The 12,450-nt window shown below is 46.3% G+C and overlaps 1 protein-coding gene across 2 annotated transcripts in view; it reads right to left on the bottom strand.

Moving 5' to 3' along the window:
* Positions 1-11,861, bottom strand: part of LOC139057302 (solute carrier organic anion transporter family member 4A1-like) — a 51,094-nt gene extending 39,233 nt beyond the window's left edge. Inside the window, exons 1-4 of one of the 2 annotated variants that reach the window (XM_070535251.1) lie at positions 11,733-11,861; positions 10,507-10,541; positions 7,780-7,877; positions 4,189-4,546 (exon numbers count right to left, since the gene is read on the bottom strand). In XM_070535251.1, the coding sequence (XP_070391352.1) occupies positions 4,189-4,413 (225 nt within the window). In that variant the 5' untranslated portion in view covers positions 4,414-4,546; positions 7,780-7,877; positions 10,507-10,541; positions 11,733-11,861. The remainder of the gene's footprint in view (positions 1-4,188; positions 4,547-7,779; positions 7,878-10,506; positions 10,542-11,732) is intronic. The other variant, XM_070535250.1, reaches the window with a different exon arrangement.
* Positions 11,862-12,450: the final 589 nt, after the last annotated feature.

A 12,450-nucleotide genomic window follows, 5' to 3' on the forward strand; every position in this document is an offset into this window, starting at 1 on the left:
CAAATCACTACCCCAATTCCTCAGAGAACTACGAATTCCGAGAAAACAACCGAAAATACGTATAGGAGAAGGAATCTGGAGCGGAATGGACTAAGCTGTGCTGTTCGTACGCAATTTCTTAGCCAAAAAGTTCTGAGCTGAGATAAGGGTGCAACTGAAGTGGTAGTGCATTCAACTTACGGCGTCGTATGAGAGCGAGGACGAAGTAAAGCTCGGATTGAACGACAAGAAGCGAAACAAGTGTGGTCAACTGATAGCGTGATCGCACGTAATGCATCTGTAGTTGAAGATATATTCTTACCGCAAATCACTGCGCACCCCTATTCGACAGCTTCTGTTTCGGGCGTCTGCTACACCGCCGACAAGTACCACCACCCTCGCCTGTTCACCGCACTGCTGTCAAAAGAATTGCAGTGGAAGCGTTACGTCGTCCTCTCCGCCTGAGGACGACGTTTTCGATGAAAGAATGAGCTGCTTCGGCTGCTGTGCCCCGCTGTGTAGTTTCGTCCCCGCGTACCACGTCAGGTAATCGGCGGCAACAATGATTCATTTGTTGCCGGCTGTAGAACTTGGAAATGGACACAGCAAATCCGTCCCAACTTGGGCAAATGGCTGGCCTGGTACCACGAGAGCATGTAAGAGACCTGCAGGCTTGCCGGGAGGTGCTTTGCGTCTTTTGCAGTTGGCATATGTTTGTACGTGATGTTTTACAGCAGCGGGTTGCTTTGGCCAGTAGTACTTGCGTCGGAGTCGGGACAATGTTCTCGTGTAGCCAAGATGACCTGCGGTAGTTTCATCGTGGCGTGATTTTGGTAGTTCTTTCCGAAGTGATCCCGGTACGACAAGCAGGTAAGTGCTGCCACTGGCAGAAAAGTTCTTCTTATAGAGAACATGGTTCCGCAGGCAGAATGATGGCAGGCCCCTGGCATAGAGTCGCGGAACGTCTTTACTTCGGCCTTCCAAGAAATTAATGATTGAGAGCAGCCCTGGGTCGTGGCGCTGCTCCTGTGAAATGGTGACGGCGTCGACGATGCCTAAAGATGCAGCGCCCACGTCCATTCACGTCATCGGTACCTGCGGGCTCGACGGGTGACCGCGAGAGGCAGTCCTCTCCCCTGATTTGTAAATTATGGTCAGGCCGAACTCATGAAGCCTAAGACTTCATCGCGCCAGACGGCCAGTTAGTCAGCCAACAAAGAAAATCATAATCGCTGACAACCTTGAATGAACGGCCGTACAAATAAGGGCAACATTTAGAGGACAACAGGCACATCCTGGCAAGGGGATATTCGCCCATAGGTGAACCGGAGACGAAGCTAATGGGACACATATAGGAACGGCACCGCTGTCCACAATGTGAAGTCTCGAAATTCTAGAAAGCTACAAGGCATTGTTGAACTCCAACGTCTGTACGAAGCGATATCACCGTCTCTCTGGCAGAAAGCACGGCTGGCATGGTGCTGACACGGCTTTGCAGTGTAGAAGCGCCCGGAGATAGACAGCATACTCCATAGTCGGGGCTATTTTTCCCGGTCGCTTGTCTCCATGGTTACGCTTCAGCCATTGTAGTTACGCTATGGTTAGAATGGTTGTTGCCTACTAGACTGGATCGCAACAATCTTCGTTTCCACGACACTCCTGGAGATGTATATAACACAACCAACGCCAGCAGTTAGTATTCTGATATCTTCAATGGTGAGCTGGGCCAGTCACGCCAATCGGATTGAGCATATAGTACTATCCCGACATCACGGCTAGTAACTTGTATCATAGACTTCTATGATGCTATGCTAGTCCTTACAGTCCACTCTCCTCAAACCGCCATATCCTTACAAACCGCATGCAGGTGCTCAGCGACTAGCAGCAAACGGCGTCCTTGAGGTAGCCGACTACTCTTGGTCTTTCTGCAGGAAGGCAAAACATGATTTCGAAGGCTTGCTCGCAAGCGGTGGTTTCGGCGTCGTGGTCAGAATCATCGCGACACTGTTCAAACTTGAACAATCACATTCAGAGCTGCCATTCTCAAGCAGCGCGAGCAAAAGTGCAGGGCGCAATAGAGCGGCGGTCATTGCACCCTTTGATATTGCCGTAAACAGAGGCCTAGAGGTATGCATGCTGGAAAGAAACAGGAAACACTTCGGTCGAGAGTTCCGGTCCTCTCCGCCGATTATGGCAGAGCAGTTTGGTTGCTTCGCAGAGTGATCTTGCCTCTGCGAGAGCTCTCAATCTGCCATTGGTACACTTATCTGGTGCTCCTAATATGCCATTCGTATAGTGAGGTTTATAGCGCGTGAGAAAAGACAGGGACGAAAGTGAGACGTGCCACACACAGCGCTAACTTGCAACAATCTTTATTTCGAGCAAGGGAGCCATACATACATACAACTTTCTCGCGTACATCATACATGCTTGTCTTTTTTTACGCGCTATAAACCTCACGATGTCTTGCCAACAAGCCCAAACCACTGCTTTACAGCATTCGTATAGTCTTGCTCCAAAAAGAGCATAAAATGTTGCTCCGAAAGTGCTTCGAATCTGCCATTGGAATTCGCTGTAATTCGTGGTCGTGGGCGCTTTGCTACAGGTGTGATCGAGTTTGCTGTCACGTTTGCTGTGACTCACACAAGCTTGCTTCGCCGCAATGGTATGAGTGGAGCATCTCAGAATTGTTTCCACACCTGGAGTAGGATTGTTTCGTTGACTACTAAAAAGCGGTATAGTGGAGTCAAGGAGAACGCTCGACTTCAGGAGATGCTATTGAGCATTACGCTATTCCGGATTATATCGTGTCATTGCTATCAAATGCTGCACATGTGCAGCAGTTTATGGCGGCCGCATTTAGACGGTGCAGCGTGTGCTGATAGCCACGCGCTCTATGGTTCGTGTCTTCATGTGTCGTGATGGTACCTTTCGTCACGATCTCTTCACGTATACACACTGCATGCATGCTTGATGGCCGCAATCAAGCAGCAATATGCACGTCAGCATACTGAATTTCATAGAAGAAATGCCGAATAAACAGTAAGGTGACCGGCTACTGGAGACAGAGTGTCTGTCGTTCACACTGACGGCCGAAAACCAGCGTCAGCTGTGTGCAGCACAGGGTAGCCGGCTTGTGCAAGCCCCGCATTGGCAAGAGTCGACGCTTCATGTCGATTATTCTTCCTGATGGGTCATTTCGACTCTTTATTTTCCACGATTATATCCTCATTGCCTTCTCTTTATATTTCAGAAATGCAACCTTCTTTCGTTGCGCGGCTCTCCCCTCGACACGGCAGTTTGAATTACGGGAGGGGAGGGAAGCGCAACTCCTCGATTGAAGTAGACATTGCACTTTTAAGATGCTCTTCGGCAATTACTTCGGCAGTGTTTTTTTTTTTAGTCGGACGCGTCCAACGCATACATACTCCAACACGCTTCGCAGGGCGGGTTTACTTAACCATAGTAAGAACAGACCGGGAGGTTTACTTGCGCACAGTGGACATACCTATGTGCAGAGCTAGGCTGCGTACCGCCATGAACTTCCCAAAATCCAGGCGATACATCAAGAGAAGGATTGTACGCTAATGTTCAGGATTAGCGGGAACAACATGGGGCCCATCTTTGACGGATTTTCCTCGTGGCGTCGCTAGACGTTGCCGCGTCAATTTCACGCTGTATCACAGTCTACAGAAAGCCGGAATACTGGAGACGCCAGAGGGCAGTGAAAACACCAGTGGCTGGTGAAGCTCTCACCAAAGCGCTTATCACTATGCCTGAAGCGTCCCACTAGCCTGTACTTAGCTGCAGACATAAAAGCGTTTGCAAGCACCAAATCACTATGGATGCAAATAGGCTCCTTTGCAGAACTCTTTCAACGTGGTGGTCGAACATGGCGTCGCAAGATGTCGCAACGAGCGTCGCTGCCGTCGACGCCTCCAGCAAATATGACATGGCGACTTGGTTCTGCATTGTAAAACTTGATTGCACAAATCAGACAATGACATAAGCAGGGAAAGAAGGGATCATATATGTTTGTTTCATTGTCCGCCAGCCACGGCGCTTCGGGCGCATGGAATATTTACGTCTCCCGTATTAGTAAACGGTAATAAATGAACTGATTCGGCTAAGGCTCTGCGTTACTAAGCCACTTTCTTGCTCTTCTGTGCCTTCAACCCTCGGTGCTCTGGGTTTACGGAAGCGGCTCACCTGTTTCTCGTTAGGAGCTGCATCTTCCTTCCTTTCTGAGTGCGTAGACCTCTCCAGTGGTTCTCCGCCAATGACAGCGCCCTCAGCCACATGGCCTTGTGGCTGCGTACCTCCGGTGCTCACGCTGTGCTTGCTGGTGCTCTGGCGGTCTTCGACGGTGCCCTCTGCGCCCGTGGCGGGCACCTCGCCTGGGTGCTCGGACCTTTCAGGTGCGTCTTTGGGCATTCTCTGAATTTTGATTTTCTGCCGTGCTGTACCAAGAGACCGCCGCCGCCGCCGCCACCACCCGACCGCGACTCACTTTTGTTCAGAGGGCAGGAAGTCGGGACCAGCGCTCGGCCGAAGTGCGCAGCGACGGCTGGAATCAACGTTACACGGTGGTTGTGAGATTTAACGAGCCAGCGCTTGGAGCGCTCAATGCTCACCGGGAGCGGAATGTAACAACAAAGAAACATAGAGCACTTTGGGACTACATTATATATGGGGCGGCGCGTGTAATCTGGAAAGGCAGTAATGGTTACAGCGCTAATATTAGCAAATACCAATGTGTACTTAAAATCAGACATCGTGTCGGGGTTGAAAGTTGATCAAAGATCGGTATGCCGGTTGGCTTTGGGCGCCTACGGTAAAGCCACAAATGAGGCAGTACAGGGTGACATGGGTAGGCCCTTTTTTGCAGTCAGAGAAGCGCCAAGCATTATTAGTCTTGAAGAAAGGCAGAAACAGGGACATGGATGAAATTAAATGAGCGACTAATGTGACACAAGTATCTGTACCAGAAAAGCGTGGACACAGATCCTAGGACGAGGTGAAGAAAGTCGACAACCAAGTACAGGGTAATTGAAAGTGTAAATAGACAACCGGAAGTTATCAGAAAGAAAGTGAGAGAAAGAGACATAGGGAATTAGATGCAAGGAATGGCAACAAAAAAGCCATGTAGAATAAGAACACTGGGTACAAAGAAATCAGAAGGGAAAATCTGCCCGACAGCGCAAAGGGCAGTGCCTTGCTATTTGAGGATTTGAGGTTCCGGTTGGGGGCCGAAGGGCAAGAACATTCCGCGAATATTCGTTACAAGATGAGGCATCTCTATGCGGCAGCAAAAATTGGGAAACTGCTCTGAACATCCTAATGAAATGCGAAGGTATTCCCCCAGAGATGTACTTCAATAAAACTTGGTGCTGGGCTAGGTGGTGATGCATTCTTTAAAACTGATGTTTTAGCGCTGCCATCAGTTTTAAATAATTCCCCCAGAGAGACCCGTAGGTAACGTACACCTTCCAGAAGCACTTGGGTTTAGAGTGGCTGGAAGCTTTAACTGGTTTGCGGTCGAGATAAGCAATAGACGTTTGTAGTATTGACTGAAAAAAAAAACAGGGGAGAGAATGGAGTGGGCATGTTGGAGCAGCAGGGATGCGCCCGGCCATAAACCCGTTACGTTTCTTGGTGCAGGTTGGTGAAGCTCCTTTTTTATTATTGTAAAAAAAATCGAACAGTGTGTTTCTGCTGCTCCTACCATGCCTCAGTGTTTTTTATACTATTACTTCTGACTGTTTCAATGTTGCGAAACTACTAATATTGTGTGGGGACATAGAAGATAACCCTGGACCTGATGACGTGAATTTACCACCGGAGTTAGCAGTTGTTAAAACTGTTGTTGCACACGTTGACTCGCGTCATGATGAACTAAGGATAATGCTTGGCGACGTCAAAAAAAGTCACACCGTCCTAGAACAAACCGTGTCTGGCATTAACTCTATACTTGCAATCGTAGAGGACCACGTAAGCAATTTAGATGAATGCCAAACTAATGGTCTGCAACAAGTAGTTGCGGACACAGTTCGCGAGTAAAGTGCCAAGCTTCAAAGCAGGTTAGACGATTTTGAAGACCGCACATGTAGAAAGATCCTATTTTTTACGGTCTTGCTGACTCAAGTGAATCCTGGGCTCAATTGCAAGAAAAAGTTAAAGCTCTTGTATGCAGTAGCTAGGTATGCAGTTATCATCTGACAGTACATCTCGAGCCCATAGATTGGAAGCATACGTAGCTGCTAAATGTGGACCAATAATTGTAAAATTTACAACCTTTAAAACAAAAGATGCTGTATTTTCTAATAAGGGCAAACTTAAAGGATCAAATGGAAGCATTTCTGCAGACTTTTGCAAGGCAACCCGTAATTTCCGAAAGAAACTTACCGAGTATGGCAAGGCAAGCGGACAGCCGTTTTCCTTGCGACACAATAGGATGTTCATAAACAAAAAATGCTTCGTGTACTCCTCGGAAACCTATACTGTGCGCGAAATTACCCAGATTGCAGATCGTTCTTCGCTTTCGTCAACTGCTCCTACGTCACGGCAGGAGAATCCGCCAAAGAGATAGCACAAGTCTTCTAAGAAGGGCGTGTCTAGCGCAGGCAACATTAGAAGTGTCATTCACAAATGAGATTGTCTGCTATCGTTGATGATTGTGCCGCAGATGTGGTTGTACTCACAGAAACTTGCCTTTCAAGTAAAATCGCTGAAAACAAAATTTTACACTGTCACAATGATTATAAGTTCTTTAGATCTGATCGAAGTGGAAGAACAGGCGGTGGTGTGCCTATTGCAGTATCAACGCGTCGTTCCCGTCAATTTATTCCAGTCGTATCTCCACTAGGAATTGTGTGCGCATGCGCTCGTTTCGGACGTCAAGAAGTATTTATCTGTGCCTGTTATTGCGCACCTCAGCCTTGTTCTACGTTCTGTGATTTTTTTATATGACGCTTTGAATAACGTTCTGGTACGATACCCGAATTCCCGAATACCCGAATTCTAGTACGATACCCTTCTAGTTTTGGGTGATTTTCATTTCCCAGATATTTTGAGAGACAGCAAACATGGCTTTATTTGTACGCATACTTATCAAAGCTCTAATGTTTTTAATCTCTGTCATGCTTCAAATTTAACCCAATTAGCAAAACAACTTACGCCAGTTACTACCACCTCATCAAACGTGCTAGATTAGTCCTTACTTCAATCCCAAATGTGTTTTTACCATTTACATTTACGTTTCACCAACATGTTTCGTAATTTCTGGTGTGCCACAAGGCTCAGTCCTTGGGCCTCTTGTATTTCTTATTTACATTAAAGATCTGCTGGAGAAATTGACATCTAACATCCGTCTTTATGCTGATGTTATTATCATGAAATAACTAACCCAGATGATTCCTTTTTACTTCAATCTGACCTTAACACCATTTCTTCGTGGTGTAACCAGTGGTCAATGAAATAAAACGTCAACAAATGTAAAACGATGAAAATTTCTCGCGGTAGTGCTGTTTCTACATCCTGATACAAAATTAACAACTATATTCTGTCCTCTGTCAATTTCTATAAATATTTAGGTGTTCAAATTTCTAACAAGCTCTCATGGCAAACTCACATTGAATGCGTGACAAACTCTGCCAATCGAAGACTAGGCTTCTTACGTCGTAAATTGTTCTCGCGCGCCATCTTCCCTAGAAATTACAATGTATAAAACGTTAGTAAGATCTAAACTAGAGTATGCTTCATCAATTTGGGATACTTCTACAGCGCAGCTAACGTACTTACTTGAAGCCATTCAGAGCCGCTCTGCACGTCTCATTGTATGCAATTATTTCCGCAGTGCCAGTGTATCCGCCGTCAAAACTAGCTTTCATCTGCCAGACCTACCAACAAGAAGGAAACTCACCCGGTTATCGCTCGTTCATAAAATGTACTATACTAACCAAAGATAAAAAAAAGACCTTTTACATCACCTCCTTATTTTTCATCGCAAATTGACCACAACGTCAAGGTACAAGTACCAAGTTTTTGCACAAACCTTTCTTCAATTCATTTCCGCCCAAGACAGCATCCGAATGGAACCACTTCCTCGCCTCGGTCGCCAGCAATCCCGTTCAATCGTCCTTTCAAACTGCTATATCTATCGTTGTATAATGATTCACCACTCCTCTCTGTAAGCCATCAGGCATTGAGAGTATTTTAAATAAATAAATAAATAAATAAATAAATAAATAAATAAATAAATAAATAAATAAATAAATAAATAAATAAATAAATAAATAAATAAATTATAGGAGTGGATACATTACTGACATAGGTAGCATTGCAAGGAAGGTATAGAAATCTGAAGGAAGAGAACAAATTAAGGAGATCCACGCAAAATGCTAAAATGACAAACATGTATAGCATACCTGAACAGCTCAAGCCGGCTAGATGACTATTTGTCACCGCCCACTTTCAAAGAGGATGCCAATAAATCCTCATCATCAACAACGTCAGCCAACCGCAGCTGTTTAGGCTAATTGAAAGAGCACATTTCCAATTCCTTGCATGTCTGTCTGTCTGTCTGTCTGTCTGTCTGTCTGTCTGTCTGTCTGTCTGTCTGTCTGTCTGTCCCTGTATGTCTGTCTGTCTCAGTCTGTCTGTCTGTCTCTGTCTGTCTGTCTGTCTGTCTGTCTGTCTGTCTGTCTGTCTGTCTGTCTGTCTGTCTGTCTGTCTGTCTGTCTTAGTCCGTCTGTCTCTGTCTGTCTCTCTGTCTCTGTCTGTCTCTCTGCCTCAGTCTGTCTGTCTGTGTCTGTCTGTCTCTGTCTGTCTGTCTGTCTGTCTGTCTGTCTGTCTATGTCTGCCTGTCTCTATGTCTGTCTGTCTGTCTGTCTGTCTGTCTGTCCCTGTATGTCTGTCTGTCTCAGTCTGTCTGTCTGTCTCTGTCTGTCTCTCTGTCTGTCTGTCTGTCTTAGTCCGTCTGTCTCTGTCTGTCTCTGTCTCTGTCTGTCTCTCTGTCTCAGTCTGTCTGTCTGTGTCTGTCTGTCTGTCTGTCTGTCTGTCTGTCTGTCTGTCTGTCTGTCTGTCTGTCTGTCTGTCTGTCTGTCTGTCTGTCTGTCTGTCTGTCTGTCTCTGTCTGTCTGTCTGTCTGTCTGTCTGTCTGTCTCTGTCTGTCTGTCTGTCTGTCTGTCTGTCTGTCTGTCTGTCTGTCTGTCTGTCTGTCTGTCTGTCTGTCTGTCTGTCTGTCTGTCTCTGTCTCTCTCTCTGTCTCTGTCTGTCTCTCTGTCTCTGTCTGTCCGTCTGTCTGTCTCTCTGTCTCTGTCTGTCTCTGTCTGTCTCTCTGTCTGTCTGTCTGTCTGTCTGTCTCTGTCTGTCTGTCTGTCTGTCTGTCTCTCTGTCTGTCTGTCTGTCTGTCTGTCTGTCTCTGTCTGTCTGTCTGTCTGTCTGTCTCTGTCTGTCTCTGTCTGTCTGTCTGTCTGTCTGTCTGTCTGTCTGTCTGTCTGTCTGTCTGTCTGTCTGTCTGTCTGTCTGTCTGTCTCTCTGTCTCTGTCTGTCCGTCTGTCTGTCTGTCTCTCTGTCTCTGTCTGTCCGTCTGTCTGTCTCTCTGTCTCTGTCTGTCTGTCTGTCTGTCTGTCTGTCTGTCTGTCTGTCTGTCTGTCTGTCTGTCTGTCTGTCGGTCTGTCTGTCTGTCTGTCTGTCTGTCTGTCTGTCTATGTCTGTCTGTCTCTCTCTATGTCTGTCTGTCTGTCTGTCTGTCTGTCTGTCTGTCTGTCTGTCTGTCTGTCTGTCTGTCTGTCTGTCTGTCTGTCTGTCTGTCTGTCTGTCGGTCGGTCTGGTTCCTTTACCATGACCCTTCAGTCACTAAGTCGCTGTGCTGGCGAGTCCGAGGTCGAGGATTCGATTAGCGGCTGTGGCGCCTGCTTTATGATGATGTCTGAATGTCAAAACTCTTATCTACTTACTTTCAACTGCGCGTTAATGCACTTTAAGGAACGCCTGGAGGTCTCAATACAACCAATTTCTTCCACTGCAGCGTCCCTCATAGCCCGGGTTTTAATTCTCGTATTAATATCCATCACTCAGTCACAATCGATCAATCAACTACGATTTCTCTAAGTTGTATGATTTCGTAAAGTTAAGGAGTACCATGTACCCCTTAAGTTCATTTCGTATATTCATTCGGGATAAAGCTGAAATATAGATAAATAGATAGATAGATAGATAGATAGATAGATAGATAGATAGATAGATAGATAGATAGATAGATAGATAGATAGATAGATAGATAGATAGATAGATAGATAGATAGATAGATAGATAGATAGATAGATAGATAGATAGATAGATAGATAGATAGATAGATAGATAGATAGATAGATAGATAGATAGATAGATAGATAGATAGATAGAGAGAAACTGTAACAAAGAATGAAAGGAAATGCATGGAGCGAAGGAACAGATATTTAGGGAGAGCAAACTCGTTAAGGCATATTAGCGTGTACAAGGAACATTTTAATAAGGGAAACTTACTTGATTAGGCTATCTTCAAATGGTGAACGCTGAGGCTGAAATTAAAGGATTTGTAATAATCCAAGCGTGAATGTGGACGAACACCGTGCCTTAACAAGAAAGTCGTTAAGATAGAACGAAGTATTTTGTCATGCCACATAACATTTTTAACGACGATGTAATTGGATAAGTTTACCCTCGCAAGGATCACCCATAGTTCGTTCTTAAGGTCTTCTTGCTTTGAGTTTGAATGCAAGACAAAACTGAAATCCAAATACTGTGGCGTGCATATTACCTGGCTCTTCCATACTGGACATTAGCCAGCCAACATTTCGTAGTGACACTTCTCAGGCCACTTGCATAACATCGACTCACGTGCGGTGGCCGTGTAGTTTGTCGACCTGACTAACACCACCTACTTATTTCCTCGACCTTACGAAACTAGCGTAGGAAGTGCGATTGGTCAACTGCGGGTTCATCGCGTTTCCCTTTTTTGGACGAATAAAAACAAGGTCCCGAGAATGAAAAAAAGAAGAATAAATAAAGCGAGGGAAAAGCTTTTGATGTGGTCTTCGGCGCCCCACGCGCCCTGCTTCATAATTAAGGCAAATTACGGCAGGGCAATTAAACACCCCGCTTCATTACCAAAACACAGCGCAGGGCAGGGCATTTAAGAAGAGAACCATAAACGCAACTCATTCGCGCTGAAAATAACTGAAAAAAAACGACGCTTGGAACCACAGGCTCCCCCAAATTGTTCCCCCCCGTTAAAGCAAGTCAAACAGAGGGAGCCCCAGCTTATAATATAATAATATAATATTTGGAGTTTTACGTGCCAAAACCACTTTCTGATTATGAGGCACGCCGTAGTGGAGGACTCCGGAAATTTTGACCACCTGGGGTTCTTTAACGTGCACCTAAATCTAAGCACACGGGTGTTTTCGCATTTCGCCCCCATCGAAATGCGGCCGCCGTGGCCGGGATTCGATCCCGCGACCTCGTGCTCAGCAGCCCAACACCATAGCCACTGAGCAACCACGGCGGGTGAGCCCCAGCTTGTACTGGTTATTCCAGCACAGGCCTACTACACTAGTAACCTGTACGCTACATAGAGCGAACGGCGATGGATTCTCCGAGGTGCCAGCGCCGCTGCCATCACGTGGGGAAAAAAAAATGACGCAGCTCACTGCGATGGCCGAGCGGGGTTAATGAGCAAGCCCGCGGAGGAGGACAGCGTGATTACTTACGGCGGCTCGGACTCCAGGGAGCGACATTGGGTGAATGTTAATGCCGCCCCCGCTGCTTATGGCAACCAACTCTCGCGGAGAGCAGTTGCTCGAGACGAGGTACGGTGCCGTGGCGATGATTATGAGGACAATGACAGTGGCGCTGCGCGTTGCCTTTGCACTCGCCCCCACCACGGCGAGGCGCGAGATACAAAGGCGAAGAAATGCGGGAAAGAACGAAAATGTGGAGCGGCACTATACTTCTCAGAAAATTGCAGTGATACTGCGCGCCGTTTTCCTCCAGCGTACATGAATACAGTTCGTTACACTCTATTCCTTCCCTTGTACGTCACTCCACGCTGTAGCTCGGTGGGGTAAAAAAAAAAGAGAATTGGGTGATGTAAATTATTAGCACATACACATAATCTCGAAGCCTTGTTGGCACGCACTGAACGTTCGGGACATGAATGCGATAGTTGTTTGTGTTCAAGGAATAGCTGAGAGGTGGGCCTCGATGAAAGGTTAGGCCAGTTACTCGGTTGTTTGGTGAAAGGAAAAAAAAAAAAGAAGTGAGAAGATAGGAGGGGTCAACGAAAGGGATAAGCATAATGGCCTCATTATACATGTCTACACGTATACAATATACAATATTGATGCGTGTACTTGTTTATCTTTGCGGGTGACCGCTTTTCACCATCTAACAATTGTTATCGCTCAGCGCGGGACGCGCCAGTATGTA

The sequence above is a fragment of the Dermacentor albipictus genome, chromosome 3 (genome assembly GCF_038994185.2).
Source record: "Dermacentor albipictus isolate Rhodes 1998 colony chromosome 3, USDA_Dalb.pri_finalv2, whole genome shotgun sequence".
In the NCBI taxonomy this organism is placed as follows: domain Eukaryota; kingdom Metazoa; phylum Arthropoda; class Arachnida; order Ixodida; family Ixodidae; genus Dermacentor; species Dermacentor albipictus.